The following is a 20606-nucleotide window of genomic DNA, read 5'->3' on the forward strand; positions in this document are numbered from 1 at the left end:
ATATTTACTGGCGGGCGGGCCAGCAGGCGGGCTGGTCAGAGACAGGAGGCGGGCCGGATCCGGCCCGCGGGCCGGCGTTTGCCCAGGTCTGCCTTAGAGTTAGCCTGGGACTCCTAAGAAATCTGAAGAAGGGGTCCCTGTGACCCCAAAGAATTTAGCCTTAGCAGAAGCCCTGTCACAACCCTTATTATTCTCATGCCCAACAGGCCGCGCACAGCAACGTTTAAAGTAAACAATGGTCATTTCCATCTTTAGTATGGGACATACTTGGAGTCAACCAACGGTGGCTTGTGAACAACTAATTAAACCACTTATGTCTCCACTCGATAGGCGTAAGTGGTTTGATTCGTTGTTTACAAGCAGCCGTTAGTGTTGGCGATGATGCTGGTGCTGGTTAAACAGCTTGAGTTAATATGCTAATCAAAAGGTCAATATTCTCATTAATTGCTATATACAGACCTGCAAATGTTGTGAGAATCGAGAGATAAGGTTAGTAAAATTTTAAGCTAGTAGTAGAGACTCAATTATGTTGGTGTTTGTGTTTGTGCTGATTAGAAAAGGAACGATTTCTTTTATTTGAAGTTCTTTTTGTTCGTGTGATCAGAGCATTCGATGAAATATAAAATCATCATCAATCGTCAATATCAATCAACATTATCCATCCATCATCATCTATAATCATCCATCCATTATCAATATTAATCCTCCTCATCATCATCCATCACTCAATCCATCCATCCTCATCATCATCCCCATCATCAATATTTCTTGACAGTAAATAGTACTTAAATTATAAATCTTTCAATGTGTTGGCCATCTTTTTGAAGGAGTCCAAGGAAGAAAAAGCAGACATACAATTAAGAAAGTCTCACTCTCAATATAAGTGTGCCAAAATCAAACTCTTACAAATGTTACAATAAAAGCAAATTTATTTCAACGTATACAACCTTTTGACAGCATTTCAATCACAAAACCTTTAAAGATGTCAATTCAATAACCAAACTATTTCAAAACTTTTATAATCACAAATGCAAAACAACAATAAATTAGTCATCTATCCATGTGTTGGTCATCCTTTTTAAAGGAGTCAAAAGGAGAAAAAGCAGACATTCAATTAAAAAAGTCACAGTGTCAACATTTGTGAGGCAAAGCCAAGCTCTTACAAATGTTACAAGGAAGACAAACTTATTTCAATGTATACAATCGTTTGACAGCACTTACATTACAAAACGTTTCAAACTATAAATTAATTCCATAAACCAGCAAATTAAAAAATCTTATAATCACAAATGCAAAGCAACATTTTTTCACTCATAGCATTGTCTTTCTTTTATTTACCCGCGGCTCTTTTCTCGGGCTTTCTCCCTGTCTTCTGCTTAAAGATGGTTAATACTGTGTTTGCTCTGAGCATTTCTAGGGATCTACAAATATTTCTGCTAGATTGCTTTAGAGAAATTTAGAACGGGCAACATGTTTAAATTCAACAAAGAGTGAATAAAGTAACGCAGCATGAATGGAAGCAAAAGATGTAATGATAAACTTACACTGGTTACTTTAGAAAAAAGTAAACTTAAAGTGAAACCTTTTTTAATTCATCAAAGAGTGAATAAAATAACAATAAAAATATGCCACGTATATGAGCACAATATCAAACAGGAAATCAAGTGTAACACGGTGCTAAGCAGCGGCCATTGCGAGAGACGTGGACAAGTCTGCAACTAGGTTCTAGCTTGTTACCAGCAAAACGTCTTCTCAGCGGACTTAACGGATTGTACCATCGCTTCTACATCTGAGATTCAGCTTCTTCGACAGATGATGCTCCCTCTTTTTCTTCTTCACCGCCTTGACTACTTTGTTCACCTTTATCATCACCTTTATCTTCTTTATTTTCATCATCACTTTTAGTTTGGTCTTTATCTGTTTGGTGCTTCCCTGTAGCAACAAAAAGGAACGGACTGATTTGGCGCTAAGCTAAGGTAGGGTGTGTTGGCCTTGTGTAGCGAGGGTCAGTCAGTCCGGCTTCGTCATCGTCATCGCTATCGTCATCGTCGTCATCGTCATCATCAAATCAATCAATCATCGTCATCATCATCATCCGTCACTGACTACTATTAGAAATATGGTTTACCATATAAAGCTCTGAGATAAACCATGGACCCATCAAAAGAGACAGGGACATCAGATGTCAACCATTATCTCTCCCTCTCTCTATATATATAATCCACTGTCAGCTTGGAGACGTCATCTAGTCTTACCGTGCAAGGACACACTGATTACCATTCTCTGCTCAAGGAGCATGGAGGAATAGCATCATGTCATAAGGTAAGTATCAGAGAAAGAGATTTGTTTCTTGGAAGTACTTGATGTAAAAACAGGAAGACAGAGACTAGCGTTTGTACGAGCTACGCGGTTTGGACTATTGACATAGGTAAAGAATAATTTGAGTCTATGGAGAAGCTCTGAATATGACAAAGCCGTCTTCACGTACAGCTACCTGCTGTCGCCTAATTGAGAAAGTGGGCAACAGAGTGAAAGCAAAAGGACAAAAGCAAAGTGTGACAGCCTGCTTCTTAGACTTGAGTACAAAGTCCGACACAGTCTGCATGTCTGCTAGTCCACCTTAGGTCGTGTCTGACAGAACACATGTCGGATACAATTGTTGACATCTTCCTTTGTGAGTGAGAAAAACTGGACAGCACGTGTGGAGCGTTTTAAGAGAAAAAAAGCAATTTACTTTCATTTGAGAATTTGTACATAGATACAGCATATTGAGTAATTTACATAGCGGCATATCATTAATGCCCGCAGTTTAACAACTGTAAGTGCTTTTAATAAATAATTTAAGAAGACTTTTGATGACGTATTTGTGTTTGCACAATAGATTTCTGTTCTTAAATGAGATACAGTCAGAATCCTCTGAAAATTATGCCTCAATCTTTATTTATTATGATTTATATATTTTTTCTTATGATCTGGTGATCATGTCACGATGAAATTTAAAAGCAGTAGGTGTCGAGTGCCGCCACTTTCGGCCATCAACGATCCACAGACACACTCACAGTCACCAAACTCAACGGTCACTCGCTGGACGTCGGCCAGCAGCAATCTGTTCAACAGCACACACGTATTGACAATACAAACAAACACACACACTACTGTGCAGAGACCACACTTCATCAGACATCAGTGTACATATAGAAACGTATGACGTCACGATATGAATACATTAGTTATTATTATCATTAAATATGGTAGTGGTGACTGTGTCGCCTGTTAAAAGAAATCTCCTTTAGAAAAAGATTACTTAATCATCGCTGCTCAAAAATACATCTCAAAACTTTTAATTTCTCACCGCTTACTTTGATCAGCTAAAGAATAAAAAATTTGAATCTCATCTCCAACATCATACTTCTGATACTTTTCTAATGCGTCTATATGATCACTGCTTGTTCAATTTATAATAAACAAGGAAAACGTGGAAACACAACACACATCTACCTAAACCTACCTTTACCTACAGAATACAAACAGTACAGACATCAATGCTCTCTCTCTCTCTCTCACTCTCACTCTCACACTCTCACTCACTCTCACACATACCTATACCTAACTTCACCTACAGAATAGAAACAGTACTGACATCATCACACCAGCCCCTACACTCTTTTCCCACTCGCACATACAACATACGTAGACCTAACTAAACATAAACAATGCAAACACCATTACCGTCACCACTGCTTGCAAACAAAGACACACACACACATTATACAAACACCGATACCTGTACAAAATGCAAACAGCACAGTGTCACCACTGGTTATAATGAGCAATATCTTGTTTCTCATCAGAGAACCACTAGTTTCAGTTTGAGTCAGAGGATACCTTCCCCAGCCCTCTGTGGAGTCAGGTATCCGTTCCCGCCAGCTGGGTGGACTGGGTGGACTGGGGTAGTACATCACAATGCATATGGTAGTCACTGCTTAATATATGTATATTGAAATTTACTTTCAGATGTGCAAACAAAACATCTATGATAACATAGTCGTGATGCTTACCTGGTTTAGTGCCAGACCTCTTCTTTCTCGGAAGAACCCTGAAAAATCACAGATAGTAATATCACACTAACATTTTCATCGTATGCTTTTTTTTTTTTTTTTTTTTTTGCTGTGTAACACATGACTTAAGGATGCAATTAAAGCCATGTTCACTTTGTGATTGCTTGGCCATAGCCATGGTCAAGTTGTAATGGACTGCAATGTAGGCCCTGCCGCGCAATGGCTAACTATTTCGTTCATACATTCGCCCACACGCCTAATTACAACAAATTCACTGCAGCTCTTGATAATAATTAAAGAATATAATTTTAGGAATACATGAATAAATATATACATATCATACATCCAGTTACTAAATGAATTACGACACTTATCTCTCTGGTGTCCCTTCGTATTCCACAGAGTACACGCTCACCAAAGTCCACATGTAAGAGTTCACAAAGTCCAATGACGTTTAAGTTCCATAAAGATACAGCTCACTACTAATTCTCAAGTTGGAGTTCACACACTCACCACAGATGATAATATAACTCCAAGTCCCTTGGACCCTTTTTACGTCTGTTACAAGACGGACTCTCTGTCGTGGCCACTCTCTAGCCAGCCGCCCGGAAAAGTAAAGTTTTTCTAGTTGTTTCGACTCTGTCCCTTTCTCCCTTCCGGTGGGCATATCTTCGTCCCGGTGACCTTGGACTTTTTAGCAAGGGTCTAACTTTAACACAATATGTGAGGGGCGTTGGTCGCCTTGGGCGGTACCCGGCCTTCAGCTGCACAATGAGGGGGTCGGGCTGTTATCCAGTTGTCTCCCCTGGCCATACGTCAGGTGTTGTTGTTAGCCCCTGACTGGCCACCGGTTGCTGAATGGACCAGCCAGACGGGTGGGGCGTCAGCCGGCTGATGTGCTGCCCGCTTGACCCGTTCATGACCTATTGTCCCTTCTAATCAACCTACCCCAACATTAATAACTACACACACTAAAGACAACAAAAGTAGAAAACATTTTCTACACAAGTTTACTTTAAAAAGGTATTTCTAAATCTGGATCACTAAACACAGCACTCACTACGGAAACACTATAGTATCCCTTCTGGAGAGCAATGACATTTCAATTCCAATTACGTTCAATTCAATTAAAATTAGGGTACAATACGATGCAGTGCTCTTCTGTAAAATACAGTACAATACAGTACACTTCTGTAAAATACAGTACATTACAGTACAATACAGTATACTTCTGTAAAATACAGTGCATTACAGTACAATACAGTACACTTCTGTAAAATACAGTACATTACAGTACAATACAGTACACTTCTGTAAAATACAGTACATTACAGTACAATACAGTACACTTCTGTAAAATACAGTACAATACAGTACATTACAGTACAATACAGTACACTTCTGTAAAATACAGTACATTACAGTACAATACAGTACACTTCTGTAAAATACAGTGCATTACAGTACAATACAGTACACTTCTGTAAAATACAGTACATTACAGTACAATACAGTATACTTCTGTAAAATACAGTGCATTACAGTACAATACAATACACTTCTGTAAAATACAGTACAATACAGTACATTACAGTACAATACAGTACACTTCTGTAAAATACAGTGCATTACGGTACAATACAATACACTACTGTAAAATACAGTATATTACAGTATCCCAGGGGCAATTTAAAATAGTGCTCGTACTCGCAATAACATAGATTTTAAAGCAAGTATCTAAAAATGATTACCTGTCACAATACGATGATGATAATACTGACTGGTATGTCAACAAACAATACAAGGATAGCACTTTGTGAACAGATATGTGTTCACAGAGCGTGTGAATGTAGCCTTGTAGTCGCAATGGCGAGGGAGGTGAGGTTACAGCAGTAGTCACGCTTCGCTAAGAGCTTCTATCTGACTTGTCAAGTCTCCCCACCTCTCTCCCATCGACCCCGAGTGAAACTCATTCTGAGGTTTAATTCTAGAAGTTTGCCTTTGAAAACAGCAATAGTCAGGTCCCCTACATTCTGACAGAACTATGACGAGTTTTTGAACAGTGGAGTGCGAGAAGAATAATGCCAACACACTTTACACAAAATAAGGAGTAATAAGCACTTCTGTTTTTTTTATAAAGAGGACAGCCACAATTTATAAGGACCTATTCGCTAAAAAATGCATTTTAAGGCCTTCCTTTACTCGCCCCCAAATCTACCAACTTTGTAAGTACCTATAAGGACCGTAGTACCCTGTTCATATTCGTGACTCGGGTATTTGATACGTGACTCCGGTATTTTAGATGTGACTTGCGCATATTATAACACATCGAATAAAACTTACTTTGCAGCAAGAATGCAGAGTGCGACGACGAGAACGTGGACAAAGCAGCCCGCCACAATGATCAGTTTCGAACAGTCAAGCTCTGCAACTGGGGCTGAAACAAACCTCACTTTAAGTTCCTAGTGAGCAGCAACACTGAGTAAATTTTCTTTTATTTGAGTTAGTTTCAGGCCATTTGACTTTTGGTAGTTCATATCGTTTTATCACAGATCAGTCTGGCTGCTATCAGCATAATGACATAAACCTTAAGACTTTTACCAATTATGCTTCTGAGCTCAGGGCTACAACCAGCGATGTTTTTGGTAATTGAGCTCAAAATTGCTCATTTAAAATTAATCACTTTGGTCACTTACCATTACACTGTTGCAAAAAGGGGGTTCCTGGCACCCCACGAGGGCGACGACCACACTTCGTTCAAAATCGTTGTTCTTGTGCCCCATGTGGAAGATTATGAGTGTTTCCCTAAACTCTTGGTGTCGAGTGTCTGGATTTGTGTTTTGGAAGTCAGCAAGGAGTCGTACAGTGGGATGGGGAGTACGAAGCCTGTGTGTGGTGGTCAACCTCGTGATGCTGCTGCTGCAGCTGAGCCAAATTCTGTCCTGCGTGGTCACTGCTGCTGTTGCTTTTGTTATCTGGATGCCAGTTTCTTCCGTGCAGATACTTGAATTGGAAAGGCAAGCTTTTAACTACTTAAACCTACTGACCTTGGCAGTTGTACATTATTAATGTAGATCTCTGTTTTCAGTCCCTGTTGGTGTCAACTGTGACTTTCTTCTTCTTGTCTCCATCCCTTATACAACTGCGTTGTAAGTCTTTTTGTGAGGTCTTGCATGTCGCTGTGCTGCCTGCCAATCAGGTCAACGTCTTTTGCAAAGCGAAAGTTTAATAAGTCTTCCCACGGAGGTGGTTGTGAAAAGTCTTTCACACGATGTTTTCCTGCGAAATGTTGAACAGCACATACAACAGAAGGACTTGCTTTAAAACGCTTACCATTGTCTCCTGGTCTTGTAGTTCGCTGTTCATGCCCGTCACCAGATTCACTTAAGTCATCTGCAAAGTGCGAGTTTGTGTATTTGCCCACAGCTGATGGAAATAGAAGTGTAGTGGTCGTAGAAGGTTTATGGCAAGTTTTCCAGGAACAGTACTGGCCACAGGAGCCAGGCTTGACAATACCTTCCAATGTGTGAAGGAAAGTTCCCATTCTGGTTATTCAGTAGTACTGCACTTACTGACCTCTTGTCCAGCGCTTGGATAACTGGAGAGAGCCGCTCTCAGATGCTGAATTGTTGCATCACATGCCCGACCTCTCGTTCCAGACTCTGTAGAACGCCTTTTTTTAGAGTCGATGAAGTGTTGGTGTTGTAGATGTTTTTCTCTGAGGATGTGACTGTTAACATCGTTCAACTGTTCTCCTCCATGCTCTGAAGTTTGCCTGCTCCTTTGCTAACAGCTTCTGGGCAATGGTTTTGAGGGGATGCCTTACACCTGACTTTGCCTGGGTAACTGATTAAGCTTACAATTCTACAGTTTGTTAATTATGTTATTTACAAATAGCAATCTCTATCTACAGTGGCTAGGGATAGAAAACTTGTATTGCTACCGGTAACAGCAGGCTACTCGGTATAGTCGCACCTCAATCACCAACAGAATTTATGTGTGACGCCAACACTTACCGTCCTGTGGGCATGACCCGTCAAGGGGACTGCAAATCTGTAAATTCTCACAGACTGGCCTTTCGCAGATTCCTTGACAGTCAGAGCCGTAATATCCTGGCCGACAGGCTATGGATACAGAAAGACAAAAACACTATATATATATTTGCGGCCCTTTGATCCTCAAAGGATAAACTAAACTATATATATATTACATAAACTAGTTTTCTCAGTACAAATGACACATTGCATGAATGCATTCTGTAAATGTAAGCTTCAATGTTGACCCGTTGATTTTGGTTTATCTGAAATGCTTTTACTGCAGATCAGTGAGTCCTCTACATACGAGTGAACCCATATACTAGTAAATCGAGATGCGAGCCAAACATTTGCGGAAATTTTGTTCTTACTTACGAGCGGAAATTCGCTATACGAGCTCGTGTCATTTGTATGTCGTAGCGTAAAGCGCTCGTAACTCGAGCTCTGATAGCAGAAGATGATTAAGTTTAGGTTAAGTTGAAAAGTTATCAAAACTGAAAAGCAAATTAAAAAGTTAAATAAGTTATCAGGTGGGTAGGTGGGTGGGTGAGCGATGATCTGTGACGTGTCTGTGCCTTTGTGTGAAGAAAATGTCTGTATTCATTTAAAAAACAAACTTTCCAGCCTGTGTGAGTGAATTAAACACTTTCAGGGGTCACTGTTTTGTAGTTTGCGTCAAAATTGTTCCTTTCGATGGATTTTCAACGCGATTATTGTAAAAAAATGAGTAAAATCTTAATCAGAAAGTTCTGCAGTTGAGGATGACACTGTCCGGTGACTTGTCATCACTTCTGTGGAAAGCAACCGAACTGTGTTGGGCGGTGGTGGTGGTACGTCTGTGTTGTCTGTTTTCTTTTGATTCAAGAAGAGATGGCCCCTAAAAAACGACCAAAGGAAAGAGGAAACAGGGAACTAGCTCCGACGATAGTATTGTTGAGCACTTCCACTCAAAACACCTCAGGGTCCCCAGGAGGAGAAGAGCGACAGTGTCAGAGGGCAGATGACGTGACTCAAAAAAGTAAACCTCAGTCTCGCGACCGACAGACCTACTCACAGAAGCTTCTCCCATTGCAACAACTACAGGCAACAAAATAGTGAACCTTTCAGAAAGCCTCCAACAAGCGACTGAAGTGTTGAGGCAACAAGTTGAAGGACAACATATGCTAACAAAACATATCGACAGCCAAATCCAGCTTCTAGCGAGCAGCATCTTTGAACTTAAAAAAGAGAACGATGAAGTAAAAAAAGCTTTAGGAACACATCAGCATCAAATCCAGGAATGAAGAGAAGAAAATGTTGCCTTAACCACCTGTACAAAAGAACAGAAAGAAGAGACAAATTTGCTTGAGCAACACTCTCGAAGAGACTCCATAAGGGTACATGGACTCCGAGGGGACGGTGGAGATGAAATGTGAAGAATGTGAAAAAAAATTCTTACATATTGTCAACTCTACACTCAGACATCGATACACATAAAATCTCAGTGTTGCATATGATTACACCTTTTTGTGGAGAGACTCATTCACCCTTAATAAAGCCTTCATTAAAAGATATGACAATGAAAGGACCAAGTTGGGCGGGGGGTGAGTCATGGTCATGGCGGAGGTAGAACGCGTCTGTACCTCGGTGTCAGAGAATGTATTTATTTACTTTAAAAAACTTCTCATGTCTGAGTTGATGGATCAACACATGTGGGATAAAACGTCTGTATATTGTGTCTAAGAAAATTCCATGGATAATTTTTTTCAGTGAAATTATTGTAAGAGAAAATAGTAACTGGGGCAGGACAGTGACATTGGTTTAGCTGTACGGCGCATTGTGATCACCTCAGTAGAGGGCGACTGAGCAGTGTGGTGCCACGCTGTGGTGTTTGTTACTCCTGTTCTTGAAGATAGAAAAAAAAAAGATCAATAATGGTTTAAAAAAAACTAGGTAACCAGCACTAGCGAAAGTATTTTGGGCACGTCCGGGCAGAAGACTGGAGAATTGGAAGGAAGAGAGAGACGACAGCGAGAGAGGACAGGCAACATCAGTCAAACATCTACATCTCAATGAAGCGACTGACAAACCCCTCAGACCCAAGTTTTCCCGACTGCTAACATTACAAACAGTGAGATAGCAGACCGAATGGGGAATTTATAAAGAGTTACTGAAGTTTTGTGCAAGCAAGTGGAGGACGAACATCGCTCACTAACAGAACATATAGACAACAAAACTGAGTTCCTATCGAGCACTATCTTCGATCTAAGAAAAGAAAACGATCATTTAAAAAGAATAATAGAAGCTCTTCAAATGCAAATGAAAGAAATGAAAGAAGAAATAATTGGGTTAACCTCACTGACAAAAGAGCAGCAAGAAGAAATAAGTAAAAGGATGAAAGGTGTGGCTATGAGATCTAGAGTAAAATGGATGAGGGTTAGAAGGAGAAACAAGCTACAAAATACTTTTGCAATTTGGAGAAAAGAAATGTTGACATGTAAATAAATCCATGGGTTGCCTGGATAACGGAAATGAAACATTATTATGGATCAAGATGAAATTTTAAAGGAACTCCAACATTTTTATGAAGAACTGTACAAATTTCGACCAGTAGATGATATCAAACTAAGTAGCCTGCTACAAGATGCCCCTGTGTTAACTATTGAAGCGTCAAAATCTTTGGAGGGCCTTGTTACACTGCAGCTAGATGGTTTTACTGTTGAATTTTTTTTAAATCTTCTGTGTGGACATTGGAACTTATCTTGTTAGATCAATTAATGAAGGGTTTGAAAAAGACCAGTTATCAGCCTCACAAAGGCAAGGCATAATTACTTGTTTACCTAAAGACCAAAAACCAAAACAGTTTATTACAAATTGGAGGCCAGTCTCTCTGTATAATGTAGACTATAAGATTGCATTCAGCATGTATTGCTAACGATTACAAAGTGTGCTACCGGAGGTGATTTATGGATTCATGAAAGGTAAATATATGGGGGATAATATTCGGATGACTTATGATGTACTTTTCTTTGCACATGCTAGGAGAGAAAGGAGATGCTCGCATCGGAGTTCTTCAAAGTTGGCTCGGATCCCTCGACAGTTCCGTTGAAGGATTGTAGACCTAGTTTATCTGTGAGGAAGAGACGCAGAGCGCCCCACAGTAACTGAGGGAGAAGAAGAAGGCAGGGGACGGCGGGATGGAGAAGGCGACACTAAACATCACTCATCCACATCCATCACCTGCTCGCCAAGAGGAGTAAAGCGAGTAAAACAGGGATTGGTGCTGCTGTGGTAGTCCCAGATGTTTTCTGCTGAGTAGTGGGTTTTTCTGGCGATTTTGGTTTTGTTTTTGTGTTCTTGTCGGTCTGCGGTGTGGTATTCTTGTTCCTTGGTGATTTCGTGTTGCGTGTTTGCTGGCGTGCAGTGTTCTGACTGGTAAAGTGGGATACTTGGACTGTGATGCTTGTGTTGCTTGAGATGCTTGTGATGGCTGCCACCACGGCTTGCAGGAGGAGGGGGAGAGGAGAAGGAGGAGGAGGAGGCATGTCTGTCTGGATAGACACAGAGGTGGATGGTCGTTTTGCGACATCTGCCGAGTAGGAAATGGAGCTTGAAGTAGGTGCTCCGGAGGAGCCGCCCACTACACGACGACGAGCATCGGCGTATGAGACGCCAGACTCCGCACGTACACGTTGAATGGCTGCCTCTTCCTTCCACTTGGAGTAGCATCTAGAAGAAGGGACATGAGACCCTTCACAGTTTGAACATTTAGTGCTTAAGAACAATCAGTTGCCGTATGGCCTGTACCACCGCAGCGAAAGCTTGGGACTTGCAGAAGCTCGCCCCGTGACCATCACGCTGACAGTTGAAGCAGCGCAACGGTGAAGGTATAAATAAAGGGTTACAATTAACATTAGTTAAAGTATTTTAATTGTAAAACTTATTGTGATGTTTATATGAAAATAATTATTTGAATTTCATTTAAATTTTTCACTGGCTTCATAATTTTTATAGTTAAAATTTCATTTTAAGGATGAAGCGATTAAGTGTCTGGGGATTAAGTGTCTGGACACCGGTAGATGTATCACCTCAACACACACACACACACAGATATAACTGGTAGAGGCATCATCTTAACACAAAGGACGTGCACAACAGTTCACAAAACATCCGGTTTCAGTCCAAGTTGATCCAGAATCCGAAATGTAGCGAAGCAATGGTGGCGTGTAACCCCCTCCACTACCACCACCAGTCTACTAAACCCTTTTCTATTTTCTAAGGGACAGGGAGATCTGAGATCTGTACCTTTCTGTACTCCACATTTAATAAATATCATTTAATTTCACATAGTTGACACATTGTACTTACTGTAAACTTCAACTTCACAAATCCTTAATAGTGGATCGTCCCACTCTTTGTTGTCCTGAAATTTTTCTCGCTGCAGCTTCACAACTTGACCGAGATCATTTGCAGCCACCTCAGTTGGGTTCGTCATTGGTTTCTCGGAATAGTAAAGCTGTTTACCATCCAGAAGCACTCTGATTCCAAATAGAGATTTCACTGAGAAAATAAGAAACAACAACAACAAAACGCACGCACGCACGCACGCATGCACGCACGCCACGTAGACAGTTGTGTCACTCTTCACTACAACACGACAGCTCAGTTAGTGTTGAGGAGTAACAGTCTTCACTAAACACGACAGCTCAGTTAGTGTTGAGGAGTAACAGTCTTCACTACAACACGACAGCTCAGTTAGTGTTGAGGAGTAACAGTCTTCACTAAACACGACAGCTCAGTTAGTGTTGAGGAGTAACAGTCTTCACTAAACACGACAGCTCAGTTAGTGTTAAGGAGTAACAGTCTTCACTAAACACGACAGCTCAGTTAGTGTTGAGGAGTAACAGTCTTCACTAAACACGACAGCTCAGTTAGTGTTAAGGAGTAACAGTCTTCACTAAACACGACAGCTCAGTTAGTGTTGAGGAGTAACAGTCTTCACTACAACACGACAGCTCAGTTAGTGTTGAGGAGTAACAGTCTTCACTAAACACGACAGCTCAGTTAGTGTTGAGGAGTAACAGTCTTCACTAAACACGACAGCTCAGTTAGTGTTAAGGAGTAACAGTCTTCACTAAACACGACAGCTCAGTTAGTGTTAAGGAGTAACAGGTCTTCACTAAAATCGACAGCTCAGTGTTAAGCTCAGTTAGGGTTAAGGACTAACAGTCTTCACTAAACACGACAGCTCAGTTAGTGTTGCTGAAGCCCTTGCTACACTTACACTTACACATCTTTAGTTGACACCTTCGGGAAATGTTGCCTTTACTATGATTCTGTGAATGTTGACGCGCCACTGACACAACGGATTCAAAGCCGTCGTTACCGCACTGGTCGTCACCAACACGTCCTGTGACAACATCCACCACCTCGTCTGCTGCTCGTCGTTATTCTGCAGCATCTTCCTCGTCACCTGCATCTGACACGACTGCACTGTGAGAGCTTCTCTACGTGGGCCACTCTCTACTGGCTCCTGTTTCTCCACAACTCGCCACGTGAACACTCCCTAGGACTGCGTGCTTGGTACTTTGAACATTCACAACCATTGTAAAGATTCTCTGACTCGTCATCAGCATCAGCATCGGCACGATTGAAGTGAACCAGTTAATGTCATCACCCGTAACACCAGCTGGAAACACCACCGACCAAATCAACAAGGTGTTAGGGTTAGGGTTAGCTAACCCAGGAGACTGCCATGTGTCCCCCTTACTACAACTCAACACTCGCCTCCATGTTGGGCTTTTCAACGCCCGGTCTGTGACGTCAGCACAACAGTCACTAAAGTGCTGGCATTGTAGAGTTAGTATAGTTAGAGTTAGATCGCCACCTCCAAATTTTCAGCATCACTGACAGCGACAGCGTGTGTCCATCTCACTCCACTGGGATAGTGTCTGAAATCATTCCCCCGTCCTACACGTGCAGGCGGCGTTGTTATATCTAAAGATGTCACAAATCTGTTATTTTAGCCGGGAAAGGGAGAGGAAATGGAGGGGGAGGAATGGTGTTTTACACCGAGCCAGCAACTAAGACTATATGATGGCAAGGCAGTCAGCCCTGTAAACAGATGCCACTTGCAGAGAAAGAACAGCGTGCCCGAGACGAGAACTGAATCCATAACACCCAACCTTCACTGTATTGGTGACAGGCGTTCAGCGTTACGGAGGAAATGAAGGAGAGTGGAAGGTGCGAAAGGCAAGCGATCGGCGCGTGTGTCTAAGTGTGAGTCATGTTGAAAGGTCGAAATGTCAACAAAGGGGGAATGGAAAAGTCTTTTGTTGTGTTTGTTTGTTCATTCGTGTGGTGGTTTCTATTTATATTGAGTCGGGGAGCGTGAACGTCTCCTCGGTCTTGTAAAAGTCCTGACCAGACGTTCTGAGAAAACTTGTCAAATTCAACATGAGGGGCGGCATCAGGTATCATGCACCTGCACAGGGCCCCCAAATTCCAGGGGCGGCAAGCCAATATATATTGAATAGAATATAAAACAGAGAAAATAACGACAGCTGGCCGAAAAACATTGTGTTTCTTGTTAATATTTACTAATGTTGCTAGAGTCAGAGCAGTAAGCTACATGTAGCATTATAACTTTCTCCCGGAATGAGAATACCATGGGTCGCCACTTGGTTTGAAAGTTACGAACACGCCCATACAGAAACAAAGCTAGTGCCTGTGGGCGAGTCCTCCTACAAGTTAATGTCTCATCAGTTTTAATAAATTATTAGTATTAGTACAATAGTCAAAGTGACACTGGCGGGTGAAGGGGCCACCGATTCTCTCTCTGCCCAGGGCCGCCCCGATTCTAGAGCCGCCTCTGAGATGTCAATGTGGACTTGGACAACAAGTCTTATCCTGACGATGTCTAAATGTCAGTACTGTTGTACACGTTTCGTCCAGTCCGTGCTGCAGTCCACTCACAAAACAGATCACTAATTGCACTGTTAGTCCTAATGACTAATTAGGGCAGACAGTTGATGTTTCTCGTCACAAATTCTCATCATCGGCTCCAGCCTCCCTCTGTTGAGCAGCTTGAATGTGTTTTGCGTAAAGTTATTGCTGATGACGATGCCGTGTCTCCACGTCTGATGCTCCAGGCCAACTGTGCATCTTGGTATTGGCAGATCCGTCTTGAGCTCCGTGACCTGAAGTGAACTCGCCGGCGAGCTGAGCGTGTGTGGCAGCAGACTGGACTCACCATCCACAGAACATAAGGTCATAAGGTCGCCACGCAAAGCCTTGCAAAATGTGTCAACAAGGTCAAAACATCATATCTTCACGCCCAAATAAATAATTGCTCCTCCTCCAAGACACTTTTCAACATCTGAGTCGAATGACTGGAATTAGCGAGGCCATGCCGCTGCCCACTGCCTGTCCTGCTTCACGGCTGTCACAAGTGTTCTGTGACTATGATTATTTTGCTAACATTTCCGACATTCCATCATCCTTGGACTCGATATCGGTGCCTGACAGCATCTCTTGTGATGTTTTCCAGAGATGCTGTCTGGCCAAATTTCCGCCAGTCTCTGATGCTGTTATAAAGGCGATTACTCTGAAAGCCAAGCCAACAACTTGCCAGTGAGACCAATACCCACAAGTCTTCTTCCTGAGTGTTTAGATATTTTACTTCCTTTCATCACACACATTGTAATGTCAGCTTGTCATCGGGTGCTTTCCCATCTTTGTTTAGTAAATGCCCTGATGAAGCCACTTCTTAAGAAATCTACGCTTGATCTCAATTAAACCAGTTTCCAACTTGTCTTTTCTCTCAAAGGTCACAGAGAAAGTAGTTTAGACACAGCTGTGGGCTACTTACTGGAGCACCAGCTCATCCCCTTGCTCAGCATATTTTTCACAGAACTGAAACTACTTTAATTAAACTGAAATCCGACATATTATCTGCCCTTGACAATAATGATGTTTCTGCCTTAACTCTACTGGACCTGTCTGCTGCATTTGACACCATGGACCACTCTCTGCTCCTTCATAAACTACACACCCTGTAGGGGATTCCTGGACCTGCACTAGCGGGGTTCAACTCCTGTCTCACTGACAGGATGCAGACTGTCTTTGTTGTTGGTCAAACATCTCGCCCTGCTCCACTTTCTTGTGGTGTCCCTTAAGGCTCAGTACTCGGCCCAGTTCTGTATATTCTGTATGTGAAGCCACTTTCATCTTGCATCCACTCTCACAACGTTTGTCATCAATCACATGCTGATGACACACAACTGTACTGCTCCACTCCACCGGCTGAATCTCACTCTGCTATCAGCGCCATAGAAGTCTGTGTCAGCGATGTCAAGGCCTCAAGGGCTGGGTGGTAACAAACAAACAAACTTAAACTCAACGATGATAAAAATGGAAGCCCTCCTGTGCTCGAGAAGAAGCAATCACTCATCGCTCGTTTGTCCGCAAGATCACATCAAGATGGGCGAAAGCAACATCACCTTTGCGTCATCGGTCAGGAATCTGAGATTTACTGTCACTGCAGACATGAACCTTGATAAATAAGTTACATGTGTTTGTCAGTCTGACCATTGTGGTAGACAAGTTACAGCTGTCTGTCTCATATTACAGACAACTTACGGCTTCCTGTCAGTCTGCCTATTGTAATAAAGAAGTCACAACTGTCTGTCAGTTGGTCCATTATAAGCTCCGTAAGATCAAAGACATCCGTCACATTGTAAGCACGCTACAAACACTTGTCTGTGTGTTTGTTTTTTCCAGGTTTTGATTACAGCAATGTTTTTTTTTTTCACGCTGCTCTGCACACCTTTTTCATAAATTTCAGAAAGTACAAAACTCTGGTGGTACTTAGAGCTAGGAAAATATAACACTGCTCCTCTCCTTCGTTATCTGAACTGGCTTCCCTTCCGTTGTGGCATCCAGTACAAACTGTCCGTGCTTGCTGGCTCCTGCCCTGAATAATTCTCTGAACTGCTCTTCCCTTACATCTCAACTACACAACTCCGCTCGTCGTCTGATGATCGTCTCCTTACTCTTCCTGTCACCACAACAACATATGGCCACAGGATGTTTAGTTATTGTGCAGCCAAACATTGGAACTCTCTACCTTTCCATACCCGCCACCTTCCCACTATTGAATCCTTTACACGTGCACTGAAAACACACACCTCTTGTGTAAACATGACTCTTAATACCAGTCTATACCATGCTAGTCCTTTGTCACACCCTTCCCACCTTTTCCTCTTAGTGCTATTTCCCTGCTCGCCGTCTTGAAAATCATGATACTCTCAGTCCTTGTTACTTGGTTTATCTTTGCGTTTTCTTTGTTTTTATTCATCATAAGTAATGCTATCTCGCTATACGATTTATAATATTGATGATGATAATAATAATACAAGTGTAATTTGACTTTTCATTCCTTTTTGTATTGTTGAATGTTACAATTTAAGTTGACTTCATTACAGTTGTAGTAAGCTGTAGTGGATTCCGAAGTCTATGATGCCAATCGAAAAGTGTCCTTGGTTATAAAATTGTTTATTATTCTACACATTCTTTCTTATAAAGTTATGCGACTGCTTCTTCCTTTCGTAAACTCAAAATATTTCTCCTAAAATGGCAACACTAGGATAAGCCTCCTTTTGTTCCTTATTTTAACTAAAATAGTGCAATAAAAGGATCATTTTAGTTCTACAAAAATCTCCTTTAGTAGGAATATCTTTTAATGAACGCATGTTTGCCCCTCACTTTACCTGCAGACATCAGATCCTCTTAAATCCGCCTTGAGGGCACATTTCTTGAAATAACATCTATTCGAGAGTTTTAACTTATTGTTATATATCCTGTACAATTGCCACTTTTGTATTTGTTGTGCAACTTCCACTGATCATGCTGTTTGTCATGCAAATGGATAAGCGCTGAGAGCACGACCTTAATTTTGTGATAAAGTGCTCTACAAATGTACATTTATTAGTATCACTACCATCATCTTTTATAAAGTGCGCACTTTAATCTCATTGGATGAAGTGAATGAAAAGTAAACAAATAAACAGCTTGATGTAGGACTTTGTTACAAAGAGCAAAAGTATCCACTGTGTACGTTATTTTTGCATTTTTAAAGTAAGTACCACTGCTTGGCTAAATAACCTGCATTAACGACTGCTTGCGTTTCTCGCAAACGAAATGACCAGTAATAAAGTTGTAAAATCATAAGACATATGCTTAAAGCTCAATGAATGGAACAAACAATTAAAGACAGGAAATACCATCCTTGTCGTTCAAGGCTGTCATCGCCTGTAGGGGAAGACTATTATCACCTATGAGGGGAGACTTACAGCCCGCAAATTACTCTGGAGTCGAGCACATTGACCAGGTATCTCCATGACAGATGTACTTTTCTTTACTATAGAGTGCATGAGTGCAGGGTGTAAACTCGAGATAGATACGTGTGTTGCAACGCCGATAGCGGCTCTACTTACTCTGATTGTCCCATTCAATTAAGATTCCAGCAACTACATACTGCTCCCCCAGGTCGACTTGCCAGAAAGGTTTAAGATCACCTTCAGCAGTGGACATGCATTCGGGAGCACTTGAAGGTATGGCTACCATGGTTGACTCTGTCTTGCCATTATTAGCAAGACAAGCCGGACCAGAAACAGGTTTCGGTGCCTTCAGAGTTGTACTTGCAATAGAGTTTTTACCGACTGCGACGTTTACTGCAACAAGGAAAAAATCAGATGTTTACATAACTGGAAAAATCTATATAGATGAATATTACAGTTGAAAAATTACACACGAGTCAGAATGCAAGGAGAGCACTATTAGCACAACACACGCTTGTTTATAAGTATGCGATCTTCGTTGTTTACAGCTCATAAAATGTGCATTAAACAATAAAGATTATATGAGAAATACGATGATTTTCCCGAATCTCACTTGAAAAATACCCGAATCAAGCTTTTTACGATTCGTATTTACTTTTACGGGAAAGCTCGGAGAACACGTATTTGTTGTCTCCTTCACATCCTGCTCCTCCACAAGTGCATGATGGTACTGAAACCCACAAAACCAGAAGACTTTGTTTTGTATTTGTAAATGTTAAGGGCCAAAACGGAAAGAGGAAAATTACAAGAGATTATTACTACATTTATTAATATTCTTTTAATAATAATAAGTGTTGGATGCCATTTTTTTCTATTTGGATGGGTAGTGCACGCGAATGTAGAGCAGAGGGATGAGGATGACAATGACGATGATCAACTTTATTTGTCCCAGCGGGCAATTTGAACATGTGAATGTGCTCTAGTTACAAAGTAAAAGTTAGAAATAAAAGTAAAAATAAAGTTCGTTGCAAGGTGCAGCGTTAAAAGATGTAAACATGAAAAATATTAACATTGAAAAAAGATGGCAAGTGACAATTTTATATATATCAAACAAACAACAAGCTTCCATCAAGAATAACCATGTGCGCACCACACACACACCACTGACACTTCATCTGAGATTGAGCAGCTGGACCGCAGATGGCACAACCAATTTCAGGTGTCTATTACTTTTACATATTGGCATACCTGAGTTTACCTGGTTTACCTGAGCTTGGTAATACAAATTCTCTCGTTAGTACATGTTCAGTAGAGACAAAATGCGTGAAGCTTTCCTGTTTGTTGATCACAAACAGAAACTAAATACCTCTGACACCAATTATCTTAGAACAGATGTAGACAATATTGTTCAGTGTTCCTATCATGGACAGAGAGATTGCGAAACCAACATACAAATGAAAAAGATAAAAGACTCAATAAATGACTGTTAGAAACGGCCTAAGATTGCTTGACTAACTGAAAACCCATTGAGCTTACGAAGAAAGTACATTAAATTCTTTTCTTTTTTTTCCCCCACTTTTAACAATGTGTTCGGTGTTTAAATTCCATTTGAGCTGGCAATCAAAGATAGTTCCCTGAAAAAGTTAACAAGTTCAACAGGTTTACTGTGTATCACACTGGCAGCAACAAAATCTTGGATTTTCCTAAAGTCTATATTTACTTCTTTTGTTTTGTCTACATTTAGCTCCAGTAAGTTCTCATAGCACCACTGTACAAAATTTGTGAAGGCATTACCATGGTCTCTCTTACCTTCCTGAAAAAGAGTCAACAATGCAGTGTCATCAGAGAACTTAATGACCTTTAGCCTGTTGCTCTCACAAGATTTGTGTTGATGGAACGATATACGATGTACGAAAGTTGGGTCAATGCACCGAAGATTGCGAGATGAGATTCCGTACAAGTGTCAATGACTGTAAGATTTTTGACTGCAGAACTTTACTGACTTGTCAAAGATTCCGTGTGATGGCAGGGCTGCATTCACCGCATCTGTTCAGTGTGCCTAACCTTCCTTTGTCTTCCTTTTATCATCACTGGTCAGCGCAGAGAGCGACCTAACTCGGCCGTGATGCAGCGAGTTATAAGTGCACTAATTAAATGTCTTATTTGTTGGCCTCCTGCATGATGACAATAGATAA

At 41.2% G+C, this 20606-nt stretch overlaps 1 protein-coding gene across 1 annotated transcript in view; it reads right to left on the bottom strand.

Moving 5' to 3' along the window:
• Positions 1 to 911: 911 nt before the first annotated feature.
• LOC112553602 overlaps positions 912 to 20606 on the bottom strand; it is a 66175-nt gene continuing 46480 nt past the window's right edge. The window contains exons 10-16 of the mRNA XM_025220944.1: positions 19067 to 19141; positions 18568 to 18804; positions 12440 to 12631; positions 8075 to 8182; positions 6402 to 6495; positions 4059 to 4096; positions 912 to 1932 (exon numbers count right to left, since the gene is read on the bottom strand). Coding sequence (XP_025076729.1) covers positions 1784 to 1932; positions 4059 to 4096; positions 6402 to 6495; positions 8075 to 8182; positions 12440 to 12631; positions 18568 to 18804; positions 19067 to 19141 — 893 coding nt within the window. The 3' untranslated portion in view covers positions 912 to 1783. The remainder of the gene's footprint in view (positions 1933 to 4058; positions 4097 to 6401; positions 6496 to 8074; positions 8183 to 12439; positions 12632 to 18567; positions 18805 to 19066; positions 19142 to 20606) is intronic.

This window comes from Pomacea canaliculata, linkage group LG13, assembly GCF_003073045.1.
Source record: "Pomacea canaliculata isolate SZHN2017 linkage group LG13, ASM307304v1, whole genome shotgun sequence".
NCBI classification, from domain to species: Eukaryota; Metazoa; Mollusca; class Gastropoda; order Architaenioglossa; family Ampullariidae; genus Pomacea; species Pomacea canaliculata.